Source organism: Schizosaccharomyces octosporus (genome assembly GCF_000150505.1).
Source record: "Schizosaccharomyces octosporus yFS286 unplaced genomic scaffold supercont6.3, whole genome shotgun sequence".
Lineage (NCBI taxonomy): Eukaryota > Fungi > Ascomycota > Schizosaccharomycetes > Schizosaccharomycetales > Schizosaccharomycetaceae > Schizosaccharomyces > Schizosaccharomyces octosporus.
This window is the reverse complement of record NW_013185621.1, coordinates 2,518,100-2,538,585: the sequence shown is the minus strand read 5'-3', so window position 1 is coordinate 2,538,585 and position 20,486 is coordinate 2,518,100. Positions and strand designations below refer to the sequence as shown.

The window sequence follows — 20,486 nt, the reverse complement described above, 5'->3', positions numbered from 1 at the left end:
TCGGTGGTTATGTACGGAAATCGTTTCCATTATGCTCTTTAAGGGTGGAGGATACTAGATGAAAATGAATTCGATACTTTCATTTCCTAAAAACAAATTTCTTGAAAATCATTGAACAAATAAAACCTGAAAGAAACATTTCAATGAACTTCCCAGTATTGTCAATCATCTTCAGCGCAGTATATACTACATAGGATATGACATGTCTTGAGAATACTTTCCTTTACGCTTGCCATGGATTTTGTAGGCGGCTCATTAAAACTGAAGAATGTCAAGAAAAAGCCTTTAAAAAAGAAAAAGAAAAGTTCTAAAAAACTTGGAGAAAAAGCTGAACAGCATTTGGCTGCTGAAGAAGAAGATTCCAAGAAAGCAAACCCATCAGACTACCAAATGCTACGAGTCTCAGATTTCAAAGAGGAAGAAAGGGATTCTACGGAAGCTGAGCGGCAGTTTGAAGCTATTCAAGAGAAGCGACTTTTAGAAAAAGCCAAAAAGGAGCGATTCAAAACCCATAAGGACAGAGTGGATGACTACAATCGATTATTAGAGAATCAGTCAGAACACTTTGAAATGCCAAAAATTGGCCCTGGTTAAATGAGATATCTGTTTCTATCTCCTCTATCTTCCTTTCTACGTCTCTTCTCTTCTCTTTCTTTATACCTCACCTTTTTTTCTTTTTTCACTTAATTTTTTCTATTTAACGAAATGAAATGACGACTGTATTTGGGTTAACGAACATGGACATACAACGGTAACAAGTTTTATGCTTATAGGTGTAAATATCGTAGAATGTTTAAGGATATATTTCCTATTGACTTAAATAAAATAACGCAAAGAAAGAAAGTATAAAACACTATGCAAGAGTGTAGTAAAATACATAAGGAGGGCTAACGAAGATATAGCAATTTGGCATTTCCATGGTCATAGTTGGAAACAGCGAAACCTGTGCATTACCAACAACAGTAGCAGTGTAGGTGAAGAAATTTGTCCATCTTATATTTGTTTGTTTGGACTCTTATATTATACGATACCTTTTTAAATTCTTTACAAGAAACCATTTCTGGGAAGAAAAACCTGAAAGCGATTCTTTTCGAACAAGTTTTACGTTTACTCGTCGTTTCAATTAATTTCTCGGATTTTGCTTTCTAACCTTTACCAACGAAGGAGCTATTTGTATTCTATTTGTTACGTATATTCGTAAAAGCATACACATTTACGTTTTCAAGTTCTATCTTTTCTTTGTCATATCCTCGTTATGGAATCCTTACAACGCTTGTTACAAGGAGCACGCATGGGTGCTGGTGTCATGGGTGACCAACCTCTTGTTGACAATTCCGAATGTGTTTATATCTCTTCTCTTGCACTTTTGAAAATGCTTCGTCACGGTCGCCACGGTACTCCCATGGAAGTTATGGGTTTGATGCTTGGTGAATTTGTAGACGATTTCACTGTTCGTGTCGTTGACGTTTTTGCCATGCCTCAGTCAGGTACTGGTGTTAGTGTAGAAGCCGTGGACCCTGTTTTCCAAAAGAACATGATGGACATGCTTAAGCAAACTGGTCGACCTGAAATGGTAGTTGGTTGGTATCATTCCCACCCTGGTTTTGGTTGCTGGCTTTCTAGCGTAGATATCAACACTCAACAGTCCTTTGAACAGCTGACTCCTCGTGCTGTCGCTGTTGTCGTAGATCCCATTCAATCCGTCAAAGGAAAAGTTGTCATTGATGCTTTCCGCTTAATTAATCCCTCCACTTTAATGATGGGTCAAGAGCCCAGACAAACGACCTCTAACTTGGGTCACATCAATAAGCCCAGCATCCAAGCTCTCATCCACGGCTTGGGAAGACATTATTACTCTCTCCGAATTAACTATAAAAAGACAGAATTAGAAGAACTTATGCTTTTGAATCTTCACAAGCAACCTTGGGCTCACGGCCTTCTGTTGGATAATTTTGATGCTGCTGCCAACAAAAACCAAGCTACTATGGAACGCATGAAATCTCTTTCTGAACAATATACTGAACGTGTTCAGAATGAGATTACTTTGACTCCTGAACAACTTCGAATCCAATATGTTGGTAAACAAGATCCCAAAAAGCATTTGGACTCTGAAGTCTCTCAATGTATTGATATGAACATTTCTTCCATGCTGGCTGGCATGTTAGATTCTGTTGTATTTTAATGGTTATTCTTTTTATGTCAAAAAATCGATTTTCGTGTTATTATGAGTTGCTCTTTTCATTTATTGAACCACGATTTCGTAGCTTCGAACTCTTTTCATAAGCTATAAGCATGATGATGGTCATGAAACAAGAATCCTATTTAACGTTTTGTTCTATAAGGGTGTGATTGTTTGTTTTAGAAACTTACCTTAGTTATTACAACCCGCTATATGTTGATTTGAGACAGACGAATTCCCAAAGTACGCTAGTGTTTTAGATTCCTTTTCAATGTACTTTTGGTGTCTCTATAATTATGCTGGGTAAATAGAAAATAAATCTCAAAACATTATACACTTCCAACAATTCTGCCGCCTATCTTCTATGAGGGTGTTTATTCATCATTTTTCTTAACAATCGTACCAGCCATGCAGAAGTTAGCATCATTCAATTGTTTCGTTTTAAAAACTTTTACGATGCTTCATCATTTCGAAATTGATTGCTGTATCTTGGTAAAATCTGGAGCTTGATAAGTTTCGTACTTCTTTTTCCGAAGATCTCATCTTAGGACGAAAGGCAAACCCATACGACTACTTTTATCTGTATACTAGACATTGCTATTTGAAACCTACCCATTCTGCTCGTACAGGAAAATCAGTTATTATTTTTTTTAAACCGTTATTGAAGCTACTACATAACTGCAATTTTGAAGATTGCCGAGTTCTGCTTTTGTTTTCTCGGCGCGTAGACATTCTAATACTGTAAAATATATTTCTGGTTTGTTTGAATATGTCTGCTTCTATAAAATCCCGTATTCTTCCCTCTGTTATGAAAAGAGCCAACTCTTCTTCATCTGCTTTAAAGCATACTCCTTTGTACGACCTTCATGTCAATGCAGGGGCGACAATCGTACCGTTTGCCGGATTTTCTATGCCTTTGCAATATAAGGATCAAACGATCAGTGCAAGCCACAGATGGACTCGTGAACATTCTGGCTTGTTTGATGTAAGCCATATGGTTCAGTGGTTTATTCGCGGTGAGAATGCTACTGCATACCTAGAAAGTATTACACCTTCATCTTTAAAAGAGCTCGCTCCATTCCACTCTACCTTGAGTGCTTTTACAAATGAACAAGGTGGAATCATTGATGATACAATTATCGCTAAGCATGATGATAATACATACTACGTTGTCACTAACGCTGCGTGCAGTGTAAAAGATGAAGCCAATTTAAAAAGCCATCTTGAAAATTGGAAAGGTGTCGAGCTTGAACGTGTACAAGATCGTGCATTAATTGCAATCCAAGGCCCCGAAACCGCGACAGTCATTCAAAGTCTTGCACCTTCCAATGATTTTTCAGCGCTTAAGTTTGGTCAGTCTGCTTACGTTGATTTCAAGGGTATTCGGTGTCTCGTCTCTCGCGGTGGTTATACCGGTGAAGACGGATTTGAAATTTCTGTCCCGGCTGATGCTTCTATAGATTTTGCTCAGAGCATTTTAGCTAATAAAAACGTACGTCCGATTGGTCTTGGGGCTCGTGATACCTTGCGTTTGGAAGCAGGTATGTGTTTATACGGCAGCGACATTGATGACACCACATCTCCTGTTGAGGGTTCACTCTCGTGGATCGTTGGAAAACGTAGAAGAGAAGAAAATAATTTTATCGGTAGTAGCCGAATTCTGAAAGAAATTAAAGAAGGTGCTTCTCGCCGCCGTGTGGGTTTCATAATTGAAAATGCTCCGGCCCGCCATGGTAGCATCATTGAAGTTGACGGAGTCCAAGTGGGCAACATTACCTCTGGATGTCCTTCCCCCTCTCTAAGTAAAAACATTGCTATGGGTTACGTTACTACTGGATTCCATAAGACTGGTACTTCGGTTCATGTAAAGGTCCGTAATAAACTTCAACCTGCTACGGTGGTTCGTATGCCTTTCGTTCCCTCCAAATATTACAGATGATAATTTACCCTTGATTCTCATTCCTTCTTGTACCTATCCCTCACTCCTTTTCTTCCTACATCTATTATTCTAATTAATCCATTTGATCGATATCGAGTTGTATTTCCAGTTTTCTCGGTTCGCTTCATTTTGTAATTATCAGATTAGTTTGCTTCCTATTTTTCTATCACATGAGTTTTATATGCTATAAATAGTCTTCTTTTATTGCTTAATACAATTACAATGGAAATGAACAATAACCTTTAATTAAAATATATGAACTGGCTACATTCTTTATACTTATTTGGACTTTGTTATCAGCATTTCACGAAATAGCTAACAAAGAAACACGTTACCTGACGTAAATCTACTTCCAACTGAATGGAATATACGTAAACTTATTATTCGCAACATTTAAAGCGGTCTTTTTGTGGATCTTATTTTATTAATATAGATGGTTTATATCTTTACTTTACTGTCATAATCTCGATTTAGTAACGCTCATTATTGATTCTCCTTCATCTTGTTTGAATGAGATTATACAAAAATGGCTTTTACAAAAAAGGAGAGAAGCTATAATTCGCTTCAGAAAGGAATTAGAAACGGATTAATAATCCTTAAAATAGAGGTAGAAGGTGTAAGTCGCTTTCGGGTTGCTTGAAGACACAAATCAATTAACCTGAGAAGGTTACGGACATAGATGAAAACGCGCTTCCAGATACCACTTCTGAGAACGATTCTTGTTTGGTAAGTAGAATTATTACGATGCTTCAAATTTGTTTTTTATCGTTGAAGACTAACTTGTGTGTTTCAGTACATAAAACTAAAGTACAAAAAATACCGAGCCGTAATCGAAAATGTTCAGACGAATAAAATTGTCAATAATAATTCTTTAATGACTCTAAATATGCCCCTTCCAACAGACTACCAAGACCTCGAATTCCATTTATGCTTCAGTTGCAAACAGAAACGAAGGAAGTACACACTGGGAGAATCACTTATAAGATTGGATCATCTACTAAGGATGGTTTCACAAGAGGTATATACAATCAAGTTAATTCATGGTAAAACATAAAAATACTAATGCATTTATCAGAGTCAACAATGCCCCATATATCCACCTCTGAAAAGCAGTTCGCTAAAGTCTTCCGAGAGTTTGCAGGTAAAACCCTTAGGAACATTCCGATTGAAATACAGCCTTTATGACCCTAGGAATCCAGAAGCAGATTCTGCTAGTCTTGCTCAAGCTTGGGTAGAAGATGTAGAGAAGCAGTTATCTTCCGAAAACGCAGATGAGCAGTCAAATAGCATTTCGAAATCATTAGAAAAAATTGAATTAAATAACATCGAGTCTGATTTAGAAGATTCTAGTTTCTTGGCCGAGTCTGAATCCAATTTACCTGAGAGCGACTCTTTTTATCCCGTGGACGACTCGGGTATGGAGGAGACGTATGAAGTAAAACCAAAAGTAAAGAAGCAGTTAAAACAGCCCTTTAGCATTACCAGAAATCAAGTTACGGATCTGTTAGGATTTACCTTTGTGGAAATTGATTCCATTTCTAATTTACCTCCCTTAAAAAATGGTATGGTTATTTATAAGAACGTTTCTAACTGTTATTACATAGTTTTTCATACCGGATTTGACATGGACCCATTCGTGATCATGTCCTTTTCAAAAAATACTTTCCGTACAAAAAGGGTCAGGCATAACCTGAATCCCGTTTATAATCAAAAATTTCTATTTGAAGTGGGTACATTAGAAAAAAATTATGATATTATTTTTAAAGTCATTGATCATGACAAAATATCCTTAAATGATTCAGTTGGAGCATGCTCTGTTGATATACAGAGCATTATTAACGCTTCTGCTCAGCCTGATCCTGACACCGGACTTTATAAACTTAATGATGGAGGTGAAGCTTATGAAAAAAGTGAGGTTCCCAAAGAAAATTATCCACAGCCAATTGAGAAACTTGTGGACGATTTCTCATCTGCTGTCGAAAATAATTTGGAGACAGATGTTGTCACCAAAAGTATACCTCTTAAACTGTTTTGTAAAGATCCTCGACCAGAAACAGAACCCGCCGTACTTACTTTTCGAGCTATATTTTTCCCTTTTGCTGCGGTTCGTCAGAAGTTTTGGAGAGTCATGCTATCTCAATACGGAGAGGTTGAAAATGGGCAAGTTTCAAAGCTAGGCATGTACGCTGTATTGGATTCTTTGGGGTCAAACGTACCAGCTGCCATCATTGATTCTTTGTTTGAAGATATACTACATAAATATTCAGATAAGGATGAGGAAGCAATCAGCCTTGATGAAGCTGTTATATGTCTTGAAAAATTAACATACCTCATCTATAATCGGGAATCGAGTCATTCAATACACCGGTCAAGTTCTTCACGGCTTGACAGCAGTGGTCAATCAACTCCAGTCCAAAGTTCTGAGATATCCGAAGACTCAGATGCAGTAGACACTAATACCAACGAGTTGGTTCTGGTCTGTTTACATAAGTGCCCCTTATGTATGAAATGTGAGCTAGACAAAATGGACCAATACCGAGCTACTGTTCATCTTGCAACTTGTGCTAGCCATGACTGGAAACGTGTGAATAGGTTAATGATGTCCAATTATCTCACCTTGAACCAAGCTCAAAGAAAGTGGTTTACCAAGGTATTTTCTTTTATCATTTGTCAATTAACTTTTAGCTAACAGCAATATAGGTCTTTAGCAAGGTAGCATATGGATCGCATAAGCTAGGATCGACTTCAGCAAAAACATTGGTGCGAAATCGTAAGACAGGGCAGATAGTGGAAGAAAAAATGAACGCTTATGTTCGGGTTGGTATACGCTTGTTATATCGGGGTATACGAAATCGGCGAATGGAAGGAACACGAGGTATGATAACTGTCTTTTCTTATACTAATACTTATTTTAGTTCGAAAATTATTGCGATCGTTGACGATCAGACAAGGAATAAAGTATGATTCTCCATTATCAACAAAAGATATTGTTCCCTTTATTAAATTTTTTGATTTGAATACTGATGAAATGGAAAAACCGGTTAATGAATATAGAACCTTTAATGAGTTTTTTTATAGAAGATTGAAGCCAGGCGCGAGACCCCTGGCTTCGCCAGAGGATTCAAATATCCTTGTTTCGGCAGCTGATAGTCGATTGACCGTCTACGACAAAATTAGTAGTGCTAGAACCTATTGGATTAAAGGATCGGAATTTTCTGTAGCTCGTCTACTTGGACCAGAATACGAAAAAGAAGCATCTCAATATACGGAAGGATCCATTTGTATATTTCGTTTGGCTCCCCAAGATTACCATAGGTTTCATTCTCCGTTAGACGGCAAGGTTGGAAAACTTAGTGCCATTGACGGCCAATACTATACTGTCAACCCTATGGCTGTCCGATCGTCCTTGGATGTTCTTGGTGAAAATGCCAGAACCGTTATGCCTATTGAATCCCCTCAGTTTGGTCGGGTTATGTATGTTTGTATAGGCGCTATGATGGTTGGTAGCATCCAACATACCGTTGGCGAAGGCCAAGAGGTGAGACGCGGGGACGAACTGGGTTATTTTAAGTATGGCGGCAGTACAATCGTAATGTTTCTAAAAGAAAATCAGGTAATATTTGACGATGACATTTTGCAAAGTTCGGTAGAAACGACTGAAACATTGATTAGAATGGGAGAAAACATTGGAAAAGCTTCCGGGCAATCGTTGGCTAAAACAGAAAATTGAGATGTAATTCTATTTGTTTTGACTTTATGTCGATAAAATCTTGAGAAAATTGAATAACGATTTCCTCTACTAAACCTTTATCATTTTTGTTTTATTTATGTTAATTTTGAATATATCATTTCGGGCATCTTGAAGAACACAACCGGTAGATTATGATTAGTGTATGTGTGTTTAATTTATATTCTGCATCGTTGGAATGTTTAGAGATTTCAATTGTAAAGCAAAAAAAAAGAACATGCATATGTGCAAATCTTGCAAGCACTTGTTCGACTCAACTTACTGTCTTGCATTACTAGAAAACGTAAGCTAACCATACTGTATGCATCAATCATATTAACATCTTTTGAGTATTAAGCAAACTCGAATACTAATCACTCATTAAAATCTAAATATAGGCCATTATAGTAATAGGAAATTTCTTAATGAATGCTCTCGAAAAAAAGAACTCAAGAAATGATAAAACCAAGAGGCTGATAAACTCGTAAATACTGTGTGCTTCAGTTTATATGCTCAAATGAAGACTAAGGAAAGCACACCCTTCAAATACCCGATAATGTCATCCATACCAAGTTTACTTTCACCATATAATCTATCAACGAATGCGATAGGTACTTCACCAATACTATAATTATGTTGTCGAGCACGAGCAATCATTTCCTACAAATCGTTAGTTTTTCTGTCTAGGATCAAGTAGACATCTACATAAACAAACAAGACATACCATTTGGAAAACATATCCTTTGCTAGTAATTTCTTTCATCAAGGTTTCCAAAACATGTTTCTTATAAAGTCGGAAACTTCCGGTAACATCAGAGACGCCAGTTCCTAAAACGGTACTAGCCAAAAGATTGGCTCCACGAGAAATCAACTTTCTCTTCAAATTCCATCCATAAACACCACCGTCCTTAGCATAGCGAGTCCCCAAAACGATATCGTAGTTACCTTCCTTCTGTAACTTAATAAATTCAGGAAGGTACTTTGGGTGATGAGAGAAGTCGGCATCCATAATAATCACAAAGTCACCAGTAGCAGACTTCAATCCGTGAATATAGGCGGTACCAAGACCCAGCTTCCCAGCACGGGGCTTTAAGAGAATTCTTTCTTCACCGTAAATTCTTTGCAACTCTTTTGCTACTTCCTGAGTTCCATCTGGAGAGGCATCATCAATCACAACGATTTCCCAAGACAAATTTGCTTGCTCGAAAGTACGTGCAATTAGATAAGTAATAATTGGCAAGTTTCTTTTCTCGTTATAAGTAGGTAATAACACGCTATATTTAGACATTTTACTGTTAATTTCTTTGACTTCTCAGAAAAGTAAAAGTACTAAGAAGAGTGGAATTGTCTGACACATTCAGGATAACGAGTCTTATGGGAAAGAGCAAAATAAGTTATCAACATTATACGCAATGCAGTATTTATTTTAGTGATCCAAGGCTACCCTTCACTATTAAGTAAACAAAACAATCTCGATTTTATTGAAAGGGAATGAATGTTGCGAGCAGCACTAAAAAAGATAAATGGTTTTGCTGATTGAAGAATCACAGGGTTCAAGGAGAAACTAAAGAAAGAGTTTGAAAGAGGCTAAACATGGAAAAGCGATCGTATGCAAGAAGGATGCGTCGCCAATGGGAGTTATTCTTATTTTCTACACGTTTATTACTTACAGAATTGTACAATTCATGATTCATTTCAACTCTTCTATTGAAACAGGCGAAGTCAAGGTGACAAGAATTCCCTTTCACTTCTACACTATGAATGAACAAAATTACAATCCTCTAAATATCCATAATGCCTTCCCTAGAATAACCGCTAGTATAGATTCGATTCAGGAAAAAGCCTATTCCGTCCATGCACAAATAATAATAGTCCCAAGTACTCATTCCTTCCACATTCATTACAAGAGATATATAGTAACTTACAAATACTTTTTCAAGGTTTATCAAACGATACGAGGGACTAAAAATTAAAGATGAACCATCGTCCTATTCAGTTTATTGACGACCAAATCCACCACGGAAAGAGGGAGCAAATCCACCGGGGGCGGCAGCATCATCCTTCTTCTCAGCACGGCGGTAACCAGCATCAGCGGCAGCACGTTCGCGAGGCTCAGGGCGAGTAGCACGGGGAGCAGCGGCACGGACTTGACGCTTGTGAGTAGCAGGGACAACTTCAGCAGGAAGATGCAAGTACTCACGCAAGTATTCAACACCCTCGTTGTTCAAAGTGTAGTAGAAGTAACCCCAGTTGTAACGGGTCTTGATGTAACCACGAGAGTCCAAGGATTGGCAAGCCTTGATAACCTGCAAGTTGGGAACACCAACTTCAGGGTGCTTGGGAAGGTTGAAGTCTAACAATCGATTAGTAACTAGATCCGATTGACGAGCTTTTCAAACACTTTAAAGACTTTTGTATTTATGCTTTATGAAACAATATAGTTTCAGCAAATAGAAAACAGTACAACAAAGACTCGTTACTCTAGTCAAAGGTGAATCCCGCTGTTTTTCACTGGGTATCGCCATACATAGTACGACTAGATATAAACGAGCGTTGTGCTGTTTTCAGGATTCAGTTTACATACCCTTCTTGGCAACCAAAACACCTTGTTGGAAAAGAGTTTGATGAATAGCCTTGCGGTTCTCCTTAGGGATAAGCATCTTCAGTTCAAGGTAAAGCCGAAATTACCAATGTTGTCAGAATCTCATTCTGAGCAGTTTGGACTTTGTAAAACCAGTCACAACTTAATAGGTTAGGGTTAATTTTTTTAATAGATCTTAATTCCACCAAGAAGGAAGAATCTATAATAACGCGTATACAGTAAAACGCGATAATATGTTTAGTGCGTCCATATTATCCTCGGTAAATGGCAAATGTCGTCGATTCTAATTCTATAATCTGATCCATTAGGAAAAGAATATGTTTCAAGAATAAAAAAGTTTGTAGAAGATTTTAGAAATTGAAAGCATTAATTTGGAGCAAGGAGAATGATCGGTATGGATCTTGAAGCGTATGAGTGAATCCAATCCCATCTTTCTATTTTGAAGGAAAGACCTTTTCAGGCATAACTTTCAAAGCTATTTATCAACCGTCACTGCAATTATAATTGTAAGAAATATTCATTCATGATTGCATCTACATTTTAGTTTGATCCAGCAATTCCCAATTCATAAATCGTAAGCAAATAATAACCTAATTATACAAATTCATCATCCCAACCATCCAGTGCTTTGACTTGTACATCTTCATTGTCATCTTCTTCAGAGGCATTCGTTTCCATACGTTGAAGCCAGGGATCGTGAGATTGCACGCCTTCTTTCAAAGACTCTTTTCCCTTGTTGGAAGAAGATGACTCGGTCTCATTCAAAACACTTTGATCTGAAGAGGAAAAAGAGACAGCCGAAGAAGAACCACGACGATGAGCCAAAGAAGACTGAAAAGCATTGCGTGTCTCAGATACAGATTTCTCTAAATCTTCCAAAAATTCATGGTCATCGAACCGGGAAACATTTTGTTCTGTAGAAAGAAGCTTTTTTAACTTTTGTTTTTTCTCTTCCTTTCTAGCTCGACTTTCTGAGGGTTTCTTGGCTAAATACTCAGACAATTCTTTCGCCTCACGAACGGTTCCAAGACGATTACCATCCAAATCTCTGCAAGAATCTTGATTTTCTTGCTCATTGCGCTTTTTTGACATCCGACCACCGGCAGCTCGTAGCTGGCTACCAAATCCACCTTTGCCTCCTAATAGTCGACCTTGAAGATAGAGATTTACGTCTGGCTTTGAAACATTCGCTTCCAAACTACATATCGAGGTAGAGGGGGAAACAATTCGGCTTTCATGTGTCAAATAAAATGAACTCAGAAGACGTTCAGCTTCTTTGCCAAAAGCTTGAACCAATGCCTGTTCTAAGGTTGAATAAGCATTCAAATGGACTTGAACAACCTTTTTGGAAGGAAATCCATTGAAAAATACCGTCTTTTGTTCCATGTTGGAAAACTGACCAAGGTATATGGATTGGGCAAACAAGGCGAGTACCGCAGGACACATATATATTGGCAGTGGCTAAATGGTAACGTTGACTTAGGCTCCCATAAAGAACCAGTAGAAAAAGAATCTTTTTATTTTTTTATTTTTTTTTAAAGAAAAAACCCAATAACAACAATTGGTGATCAATTTTCAAATTTACTGATATATGGGTCAATAAACAACAGCAACATCGAGTATTTCTGGATAAGTTGGCTTTTCAAAAAGAAAAATAATGGATAATAAAACAAAGGTATGTAGCTTCAGAAAAGAGCAACTAGTAAAGTGAAAACCCCCCGGTTTACCAATTTCTTCAACAGACTTTTCTTCATCGACCAAGAAGGTAATGGAGGAAAAATTTAGAATAAATCTAGAGAAAATGATTCAGATTCATCGGATTCGGTACATCTCGCTGACTTAAGATTGCCTTAAAAAGCTTGTACATCCTCATGTCATATCATTCCTTCCTTAGGAATATAGCCCTGCAACAAGATCAATAGATTATAAAATAACCTATTCCTACCTATTATATTCAGAATCATCATTTTTTCCCCTATTCAACCAAAGTAAATACCGTAAAGTTTTATGAAACCGACTTTGAGAAAAATTATTGCTCGAAAATGTAAACCATACGAAAACTTGACTCAATTTTTTCTTCATTTATTTAAATCAGAAGGTTCTCTTTCATGGTCAATCGGTTTCATTTGAGATTCCCTTCAAGCAGAATTCTGATACAATGGCAAGATTTCAATAAAACCACCAGTTACCACCATGTCAGGGTTAAAACATTGAAAAATACTCACAAAAATCAAGCTGTTTATTTATGAAATGGTCTTTCCTCTTGTAGTCTTCCCTTCCTCCACTGTTAACTGTTGTATTTTGAGCATCCATGTAACATTCTTACTCTTCGTTGAACGAGACCATAAACAACCACCATCTATTCCAATTAGTTAAGAAGGAAAAATAAGAAAAAGAAAATAAATAAATAATTACTTCAATGTTAAACCGATTTTGCTTTACCCGGTCTCTTCACTTCTTGACGGACAATATCATTGCAAAACTCACCACCAAGATTCAGTACCTATGAAGCAAGAGACATTAAATAAATAGCCTGTAGGAACAGTGCTAAGTCTAAAAAGCCGGCATGCATTTTTGGTGAATCATAAACGAATCTCATTCACTTCTTGATACCAATTATATTCTACTGAAATTTTCTGTAGCTTTACCTTGTGGTTTGGTGGCTTTCATGCTCCCATTTTGAGCTTTATGAATACAGACTTGCCAGGGCTGCTGGTGGTGGTGGCAGTACATAGGGCTTCTTTGTCCTGGCATTCTACACCACTCTTTGTCATCTTATTGAAACTCCAACCATTCTAAAACGGAAAAAAGAACCGTCTTTTTGGTGCTTTTTGCTTCTCACTTTTTAGCCGTAGTGGGCATTTCAGAAACGCATAGTTACTTTGAAGACTTTGTCCTCGCGTCCGTTGTAGGATTGCATTTTCTTTTTTTCTTTAAACAAGTTAAAAGAAAAACCTTCAATTTCTGCTAAGCTATAGAAGGTTGGATATAACCAAGAGAAATATACTTCAATATTGTTGTCTTCTGTTAGCTCAAAGAAGATAAAAATAAAACCCTTGGGTTGGTTGTGGTAAATTCCATCCATTACTCCTTATTCCATCGTTCTCTTTTTTATTTTTTATTTTTTTAAAAAAGCAGTTAATTTTATCTGTATATTTCATTGCAATTGGAGCGGGTTTCGGTTTATTCCTTGCAAAAGGTCATTTACATAATCCATTGCACCCGTATTCTGCTTTCTAATCTTTCTGGAAGAAAATTTTGGTTGATTAATTTGAAAGCTAACTAATTAAGAAAGCAATTGAACTGGCAATTTCGCTTTCATTTTTTAACACGTCTTTTGGCAACGATAGAACACGCTGTTTTTTCTCCCTCTAGAGGACTGGTTATTACATATCACTTTCCAAGTTTAAAAAATAAGCAACGATAACTTTGCTTTACGTTTACATTTACTTTTCTTCCCTTCACAGGATTCTTAAACTCTGAAAAGTTGATTCAACGTTGAGTTGTTCTCTTCGGCAAGATTCATACGAAGGATATAAAGAGAAATTTATTATTAGAGTTGATCTCTCCTTTAAGAGATTAATCTCATTGTAATACTTTGTTCTCAAATACATATTCAACTCTTTGCCCAATACGTCGTTCCCCAATCCTTTTGGTGCTTCTTTCGGAAGCTATTCCAACTCAGTGGTGGATTATTCAAACCCTTTTATCTGGAGAAACAGGCCGATTGTTTTAAAACTAATTGATACTGGGGCAAAGGACCATTGGTTAGACAGCATACCGAACGGAAAGGATTCTGCGCCGACCGATTTTGACTCTTCCGAAGAAGAAGCTGTTGATACCATTACTACTGCTCGTCATTCCTTTTCTTATCCCCTTTCTAATTTATCATCCATTCCAGTTGCGGACTTGTTACATCCTACTGATGAGCACGAGATCATGTCTTCAGATGAACACGAGAGCAAGCCGGTTCCTGATGACCTTGATACTGAAGTAGATGATATCGCTCAGGAAGCAAGTGGAAATGTTATTGATGAAGATGTAAAGGAGGAAGAATATAACGATTCTGGTGAAAGTGATGAATCTGAAGAATCTTTACCCAACCAAAATACTCGCCGGCGTCATCGGTCACAATCTCTCGCTGCAAATAAACGTATCCACGATGCTTTTCAACGTGACCAGGAGGAATTTGGTAGTGACGATTTACAACCTAGGGCTAAGCGGAGACTTAGAAATCATGTTGTAAGTGATGAAGATGAACCATTCATTGCTTCTGAATCTGAAGATTTATCTGATACCGATGATTCGCTGGTTCAGTCGGCAAGAACAAGAAGATCACTTCGGCCGGGTACACGACGTTCCACTCGTTTGAGAACGCAGAGACCTGATGAAGATTCCGACGAAGAAGTTCATCGTCCTACTCTACGTGAGCGAACTAGTCGAGTCAATTACAGTCTCCCTCTCTCGTTTCCTCAGGTAGAAGATCAAGAAGATGAAGGATCATCTTTCAACCAAAACAGAAAGAAAAAAACACACTCTGAAGTGGCAGTAGGGAATTTGCTACGAAACCAAGTCTCCAGTTTTATGCCTTATATCGACTCTAGTGGATCTGAGTCTGAGAGTGATTCTGCCAAAGTAAAGCGTTCATCCGCAAAGACCATTAAGGCTTTAACGGACTCTACGAGTGCAGGAGGACCTCCAAATTATGGCCGTGTTAAAGAGAAAAATGATTTAGCTGATTCTGATCCTGTTGCCGTTGATTCATCTCTCTCATTTGAGTCGGTTGGTGGTTTAGATAACCATGTGAATCAACTGAAGGAAATGGTCATGCTTCCGTTGCTTTATCCGGAAATTTTTCAAACTTTCAACATGCAACCACCACGGGGAGTGTTGTTTCATGGACCTCCAGGTACTGGTAAAACTTTGTTGGCAAGAGCGCTGGCCGCTGCTTGCTCTTCTGAAGATAAAAAAGTATCGTTTTATATGAGAAAAGGAGCTGATTGTTTAAGTAAATGGGTCGGTGAAGCCGAACGTCAACTACGCCTTTTGTTTGAAGAAGCCAAAAGTACGCAGCCGAGTATTATTTTTTTTGATGAAATAGATGGTCTTGCTCCTGTACGTTCTAGCAAGCAGGAGCAGATACATGCTTCAATTGTTTCTACTCTTTTGGCCTTAATGGACGGCATGGACGGCCGTGGACAGGTCATCATTATTGGTGCTACAAATCGGCCAGATGCTGTCGATCCTGCTTTGCGAAGACCTGGTCGCTTTGACCGTGAATTTTACTTTTCTTTACCAGATAGAGAAGCAAGGAAGAAAATTATACAAATCCATACTCGAAGTTGGAAAACCCCTTTACCAGAATGGCTTTGCGACTTGCTTGCCGAGCGATCAAAAGGTTATGGTGGTGCTGATCTTCGTGCTCTGTGTACAGAAGCTGCTTTAAATTCTATAAAGCGAACTTATCCTCAGCTTTATAAAAGTAATAAAAGACTGCAATTTGATCCTAATACAATCCAAGTCAAGGTAAAGGACTTTGCCCTATCGATGAAGCGTATAATTCCTTCTACAGCCCGTTCCTCGATAGCTTTTAACAAGCCTTTACCTGTAGAGGTGAAACCTTTGTTGGATGATAGTTTAAATCGGATACTTTCATATCTTAGCAAACACATGCCTATCCCTCCGAAAGTGAATATTTTGGACGAAGTAATGTATGATGATCCCGGAGAAGACGATTTTGAATATCAACAGAAATTAGACCAATTCGAAAAGTTAAGAATTTACAAGCCAAGGGTATTGATTTGCGGCCAGAAAGGATTAGGACAGGTTTCATTAGGTCCTGCTGTTTTACAGTATTACGAAGGCGTTCATGTTCAGTCCTTTGATATGTCAGTTTTGTTACAAGACTCAACCCAAAGCATAGAAACTTCCATCATACACTTATTTACCGAAGTTCGTCGACATACACCTAGTGTTATTTATATTCCTGACGTTGATAGCTGGCTAAACGTTCTTCCTCCTTCGGCTAGTACTACCTTTTCCTCTTTGCTCGAGCGACTAGATTTTTCTGATCAAATACTATTTCTTGCTATTTCCACAAGTCCGAGAAAGGATTTACACCCTCAGTTAAAGGAATGGTTTCCGAAACAATCGGTTATCGAGTTGCAATACCCTTCTCGTGATAAAATTGAGAATTTCTTTCAGCCGATTATTGATCTTATTCGTACTTCGCCTCAAAAATTACCTGGAGGACTTCCTAGGAAAAAGAGAAAACTTCCTGAATTGCCATTAGCACCCACTCCTGCGCCCGTGACGGGAGTTAAAACCACTTTAAAACAAACGAAACAGGCCGATATGCGGTTATTAAATAAGCTTAAAGTGAAATTAAATGCCCTCCTATCCAACTTACGCACACGATATCGCAAGTTCAAAAAGCCTCTTATAGACTACAACGATATTTTTTGCGTTGATCCTGAAACAGGCCATTCATATCGCAAACGAGAAGATTGCAATTTTGAATTAGTTGACGAAGAAGTTCGTAAAATTGACACCAATCAAAGATTTAGTATGATGAGCTTAGAAGAAATTGAAAAACGTGTTTGGGATAATTGCTACTGGACTCCAAGAGACTTCGTTCGTGATATAAAGCTTATTCTCCGAGATGCTTTGCGTTTAGGTGAAAGCGAGACAGTCAAGCGTGCTCAGGAGATGTATGCTAATGTCTTGCTGGGACTGGAAGACATGGATGATGAACAATTTTCTCAAAGATGTGAGCGTATGGCAGTACGCGAAGAAGAGCGGAGGCAATTAAGAGAGAATAAGTTAAAAAAGCATTTGGATGCCACGAAAGCTACTATGCAACTTCCTGAAGACCAACAAGAGCAGAAAATGGAAGATTCTGCTGAAATAAATGATTCGACGGAAGAACCACCTGACATGTTGACAGAGACCTTAACCCATATGCCAATGGATTCTATGTCTAAGGATGAGGTGACGGGTCCTCCTCCTCAAGGTAATTATTTAGAGCCTCCGGTTATGTCGGTTCCTAACTCATTTATTGAAAAAACCGAGGAAGATAAAGCTTCTCAAGAAAATATGTCGGAGAATAACGGACATTCGAATGGAGATGCGCTAAGTAATGGCACCTCGGCTAAGAATTTTTCAAAGCCAAATGGGTTTACCGAACATAATGATAATGTAATGCACGATGAGAAGTCTGAAGTGGAAGACACTTATGAGGAGGAAAAGTTACCAGAGTTGGTACTTGACGAACGAAAACTATTGAATTTGAAAGATTTGTTTTTGGACAGATCTGAGGATTTGACAGTCGAAGAACTGGTGCAATTACATGCAGCGTTGTATAGAATAATTTGGGATACGAAGAGTAGTTGGGATAGAAATTCCGTCATTGACAGGTGTACAAAAGCTTTGATAGAGCTTACGGATAATGACCTAGAGTTCGACACTTAATGATCTACTAATGTCATTTATAAAATGAAACCTTAATGTCATTTTTGTTCGTCTTCAGAAGTTATGCTAAATAAATATGATAAGGAAGGCATGAAAATTAAAATTTATGTTACTATTAATAAGTAAATATGAAGCATCACATAATTTTCGAAGTCTCCGCAAAAGTTTCGAAAATGAGTAAGTTTTTTGGCGGATTCAGGGTACTACGGTGTCGGTGAAGTGTAAGGTTGATTTATAGCAATATCATTGGGGTTAACAGTAGCGGACTCAAGACTGATATCCATATCCTGGTTGTTTATTGACGTGCCAACGTCTCCATCTATCGATGTACCAAGAGTACTCAATCGGTCCATAACGCGTCCTTTCTCAATAAGTTTTTCAATTTGGATGCGAGAGGAAATAAAATCTAATTTAGGAAAGGTAGCAGCTTTTCCGGCGGCAATCATATTTCCCAAACGCTCATTACTAGGGGGAGATAAAATATACCAAAAATCCTTTAATTTCGTTTTTGGCCAAATGGTAATAGTGCCATCAAATTTTTGGAGGAAAACACTACTCCAGTCTTGACCAAGAGGGCGTGGTAACAATTCCAAGCTACGAATAACATGTAACCATTTGATCATGTCGTACTTGAGATATTGTTCAATGGCACTAGCTAAATAGCCACCGCGCCAACCACGACCCTTCCTGTGGGAAACAGGTCTTCCTACAGTACCGCGTGGGGAGAAAAAGAAGACTTGAACATGAGGATTTGTTTGACTGACGATTGAAAAGTGAACATTAAATTGCGTCCTTAATTCTCCCAAAGGAATATCTGTACGAAGGCTTCCATCTTTAAAACGATTGCCAAAGTTGTGCGGTATCAGCTTTCCTGATGGACCTCTTGTCATGAGAGGTATAGGATTTAGGATTCCCGGCACAGCACAGCTAGCGATGACAGCACTCCATATCACGGTGTCGGGGGAAGTTAAATAATTGATTAATTTAGGAGGTGAGTGAGCATCACTGGGGATAACAGAGATATTAAGAATTCGGCCAGTTCTTTTATAAGCTTCGGCGAAAGTCATACTTCCTCGGGTAAAAAACATACAAGTTCTTGCCCAGACATTTTCATCAAAACGGGCTCCAGTCTGGAAGTATCGTTTCGCACAGTCAATGTAGCTTCCTATATCACTTTGAAATTTGGGAGCTAGTTCAGGTACAAGTAGATGGCGAAGTTCGTCGTTTGTTCGAGTACAAACAAGAGCAGCCAAAATACCTCCGCCACTTGTTCCAGTAATCACGTTAGGAAGGAGATCTTGGTCCAAAAGTGCTGCAAGAACGCCTGTATGGTAAAGAGCGAAAGAGGCACCACCAGACAAACAGAGGGCAGTACGGCCATAATTATGGGAAAAGTATTCAAACATGCGAGATCTTTCTTGAGGCGGATATAGTTTTTTATCAATGACAACCTGTAAGCACTGCGCAAGTTCGTCAATATAGTCCTCGACGAGTTTTTTTGTGCCAGAGTATGTGCGTGAATAAAGCATAGGGCTATCAATGGCTGCAAAATTACTACGAACACAAACATCCAATGTAGACTTTAGTTGTGCCCATTCTCCTCTTTGACGATGAATCCTCAGGCTTCGGAGGACGGTGCGCAAAAGAGAGTAGTCATAGTAGTCGTATACGGGGTCAAGCTTCCATTCGTTATTACCGAAATAATCATCTAAATCCCGAGCTCGTTGCTTCCATTCATCAAACGTCTTGGCGTCTTGTAGACGCTGTCGTAAAAGAGCTGGTCGACCGCGCCAGACGATGAAGTACTCATAGCAGTTGATATACATACGGTCTAGTAAGTATAGAAATCTGAAGGAAATTTGTTAGAAAAAGGAAGAAAGAAAGAAAATTACAAAAAACGTACGCAACGACGGTGAGACATATAGAGGCCGTAAACATAAGCGGCCAGCGTAAAATTGGGTACATGAAGCCTTCTCGTTTCTCATCTTTTCCGGACTTTGGCTTCTTTGGCAATACAGCCTCATATACAGGGTTCCAATCATGTTGTGCAATGATATACTCGATCTTTTTGTCCCTCTGTTGGTTATAGCCGCAAGTGTATTTGACAAATTCATCAAGATCTATGTAGGAGAACCATTAGCCCAAACGAAATCAACTTTGATGGGATTCCTTACCTTCTTGTACGGTATAATCATTTAAAAACTCCAAATTCCCAGAAACACTCATGATTCTTATTTTTCAAGCAAGAAAACAGCACGCTAACCAGACAAAACAGATTTCAATCACAAAACAGACCAATATATTTTTATAAAAAGCAATAAATTAAACATCAAGTTCACTATTTCTATGTTGTTTGAACGATTCAGGTTGGAAGTAGAAGAATACTTTTCTGTCTCACGCCCTTCCTTTAAAACTACCCAAAGAACGACGTCAATCCCCAGAACTTTTTGGCTCGCTACAAACAAGTCTATTTTACACGAGGTTACGATGTTACCCTTGGTAGAGGGAAATGAAATAGAAAAAGAAAGAAACAAAAAATCAAGAGAGAATTACTCTGAAAGCTCTCTCA

General features: G+C 38.2%; 9 protein-coding genes across 9 annotated transcripts; 5 read left to right on the top strand and 4 right to left on the bottom strand.

Moving 5' to 3' along the window:
- Positions 1-14: 14 nt before the first annotated feature.
- SOCG_01686 (uncharacterized protein) lies at positions 15-743 on the top strand. The gene has a single exon (XM_013164639.1). It carries the CDS (start codon positions 235-237, stop codon positions 592-594), a length of 360 nt encoding a protein of 119 aa, XP_013020093.1. The 5' UTR covers positions 15-234; the 3' UTR covers positions 595-743.
- Positions 744-1,255: 512 nt separating this feature from the next.
- SOCG_01685 (19S proteasome regulatory subunit Rpn11) lies at positions 1,256-2,182 on the top strand (the record flags this gene model as incomplete). The annotated part of the gene is made up of 1 exon (XM_013164638.1): positions 1,256-2,182. The coding sequence occupies one exon, from the start codon at positions 1,256-1,258 to the stop codon at positions 2,180-2,182; it is 927 nt and encodes a 308-aa protein (XP_013020092.1).
- Positions 2,183-2,425: 243 nt separating this feature from the next.
- On the top strand, positions 2,426-4,301 carry SOCG_01684 (glycine decarboxylase T subunit). Its single transcript, XM_013164637.1, has one exon. The coding sequence runs from the start codon at positions 2,949-2,951 to the stop codon at positions 4,116-4,118; it is 1,170 nt and encodes a 389-aa protein (XP_013020091.1). The 5' UTR covers positions 2,426-2,948; the 3' UTR covers positions 4,119-4,301.
- A 104-nt stretch (positions 4,302-4,405) lies between these two features.
- On the top strand, positions 4,406-8,045 carry SOCG_01683 (phosphatidylserine decarboxylase Psd3). Its single transcript, XM_013164636.1, has 7 exons — positions 4,406-4,734; positions 4,785-4,844; positions 4,912-5,136; positions 5,194-5,680; positions 5,723-6,768; positions 6,819-6,993; positions 7,034-8,045. Exons 1-7 carry the CDS (start codon positions 4,645-4,647, stop codon positions 7,846-7,848), a joined length of 2,898 nt encoding a protein of 965 aa, XP_013020090.1. The 5' UTR covers positions 4,406-4,644; the 3' UTR covers positions 7,849-8,045.
- Positions 8,046-8,112: 67 nt separating this feature from the next.
- SOCG_01682 (dolichol-phosphate mannosyltransferase catalytic subunit Dpm1) lies at positions 8,113-9,219 on the bottom strand. The gene is made up of 2 exons (XM_013164635.1): positions 8,570-9,219; positions 8,113-8,505 (listed from the first exon to the last, which is right to left on the bottom strand). Exons 1-2 carry the CDS (start codon positions 9,131-9,133, stop codon positions 8,359-8,361), a joined length of 711 nt encoding a protein of 236 aa, XP_013020089.1. The 5' UTR covers positions 9,134-9,219; the 3' UTR covers positions 8,113-8,358.
- Positions 9,220-9,292: 73 nt separating this feature from the next.
- SOCG_01681 (40S ribosomal protein S10) lies at positions 9,293-10,565 on the bottom strand. The gene is made up of 2 exons (XM_013164634.1): positions 10,430-10,565; positions 9,293-10,198 (listed from the first exon to the last, which is right to left on the bottom strand). The coding sequence occupies exons 1-2, from the start codon at positions 10,503-10,505 to the stop codon at positions 9,843-9,845; spliced, it is 432 nt and encodes a 143-aa protein (XP_013020088.1). The 5' UTR covers positions 10,506-10,565; the 3' UTR covers positions 9,293-9,842.
- Positions 10,566-11,041: 476 nt separating this feature from the next.
- Positions 11,042-11,833, bottom strand: SOCG_01680 (ubiquitin family; the record flags this gene model as incomplete). Its single annotated transcript, XM_013164633.1, has 1 exon — positions 11,042-11,833. The coding sequence occupies one exon, from the start codon at positions 11,831-11,833 to the stop codon at positions 11,042-11,044; it is 792 nt and encodes a 263-aa protein (XP_013020087.1).
- An 889-nt stretch (positions 11,834-12,722) lies between these two features.
- SOCG_01679 (ATPase with bromodomain protein) lies at positions 12,723-18,141 on the top strand. Its single transcript, XM_013164632.1, has one exon. The coding sequence runs from the start codon at positions 14,387-14,389 to the stop codon at positions 17,915-17,917; it is 3,531 nt and encodes a 1,176-aa protein (XP_013020086.1). The 5' UTR covers positions 12,723-14,386; the 3' UTR covers positions 17,918-18,141.
- Positions 17,897-20,266, bottom strand: SOCG_01678 (triacylglycerol lipase). The gene is made up of 3 exons (XM_013164631.1): positions 20,092-20,266; positions 19,821-20,037; positions 17,897-19,765 (listed from the first exon to the last, which is right to left on the bottom strand). The coding sequence occupies exons 1-3, from the start codon at positions 20,141-20,143 to the stop codon at positions 18,121-18,123; spliced, it is 1,914 nt and encodes a 637-aa protein (XP_013020085.1). The 5' UTR covers positions 20,144-20,266; the 3' UTR covers positions 17,897-18,120.
- Positions 20,267-20,486: the final 220 nt, after the last annotated feature.

Coding starts and splice junctions, on each gene's coding strand:
- SOCG_01686 (XM_013164639.1), top strand. CDS start 235: ATGGATTTTGTAGGCGGCTCATTAAAACTGAAGAATGTCAAGAAAAAG.
- SOCG_01684 (XM_013164637.1), top strand. CDS start 2,949: ATGTCTGCTTCTATAAAATCCCGTATTCTTCCCTCTGTTATGAAAAGA.
- SOCG_01683 (XM_013164636.1), top strand. CDS start 4,645: ATGGCTTTTACAAAAAAGGAGAGAAGCTATAATTCGCTTCAGAAAGGA. Junction 4,735..4,784: donor TTAAAATAGAGGTAGAAGGT/GTAAGTCGCTTT, acceptor TAACCTGAGAAG/GTTACGGACATAGATGAAAA. Junction 5,137..5,193: donor TAAGGATGGTTTCACAAGAG/GTATATACAATC, acceptor TGCATTTATCAG/AGTCAACAATGCCCCATATA.
- SOCG_01682 (XM_013164635.1), bottom strand. CDS start 9,133: ATGTCTAAATATAGCGTGTTATTACCTACTTATAACGAGAAAAGAAAC. Junction 8,506..8,569: donor AAGGATATGTTTTCCAAATG/GTATGTCTTGTT, acceptor AACGATTTGTAG/GAAATGATTGCTCGTGCTCG.
- SOCG_01681 (XM_013164634.1), bottom strand. CDS start 10,505: ATGCTTATCCCTAAGGAGAACCGCAAGGCTATTCATCAAACTCTTTTC. Junction 10,199..10,429: donor TGTTTTGGTTGCCAAGAAGG/GTATGTAAACTG, acceptor ATCGATTGTTAG/ACTTCAACCTTCCCAAGCAC.
- SOCG_01679 (XM_013164632.1), top strand. CDS start 14,387: ATGTCTTCAGATGAACACGAGAGCAAGCCGGTTCCTGATGACCTTGAT.
- SOCG_01678 (XM_013164631.1), bottom strand. CDS start 20,143: ATGAGTGTTTCTGGGAATTTGGAGTTTTTAAATGATTATACCGTACAA. Junction 20,038..20,091: donor TGATTATACCGTACAAGAAG/GTAAGGAATCCC, acceptor TCTCCTACATAG/ATCTTGATGAATTTGTCAAA. Junction 19,766..19,820: donor ATATGTCTCACCGTCGTTGC/GTACGTTTTTTG, acceptor AATTTCCTTCAG/ATTTCTATACTTACTAGACC.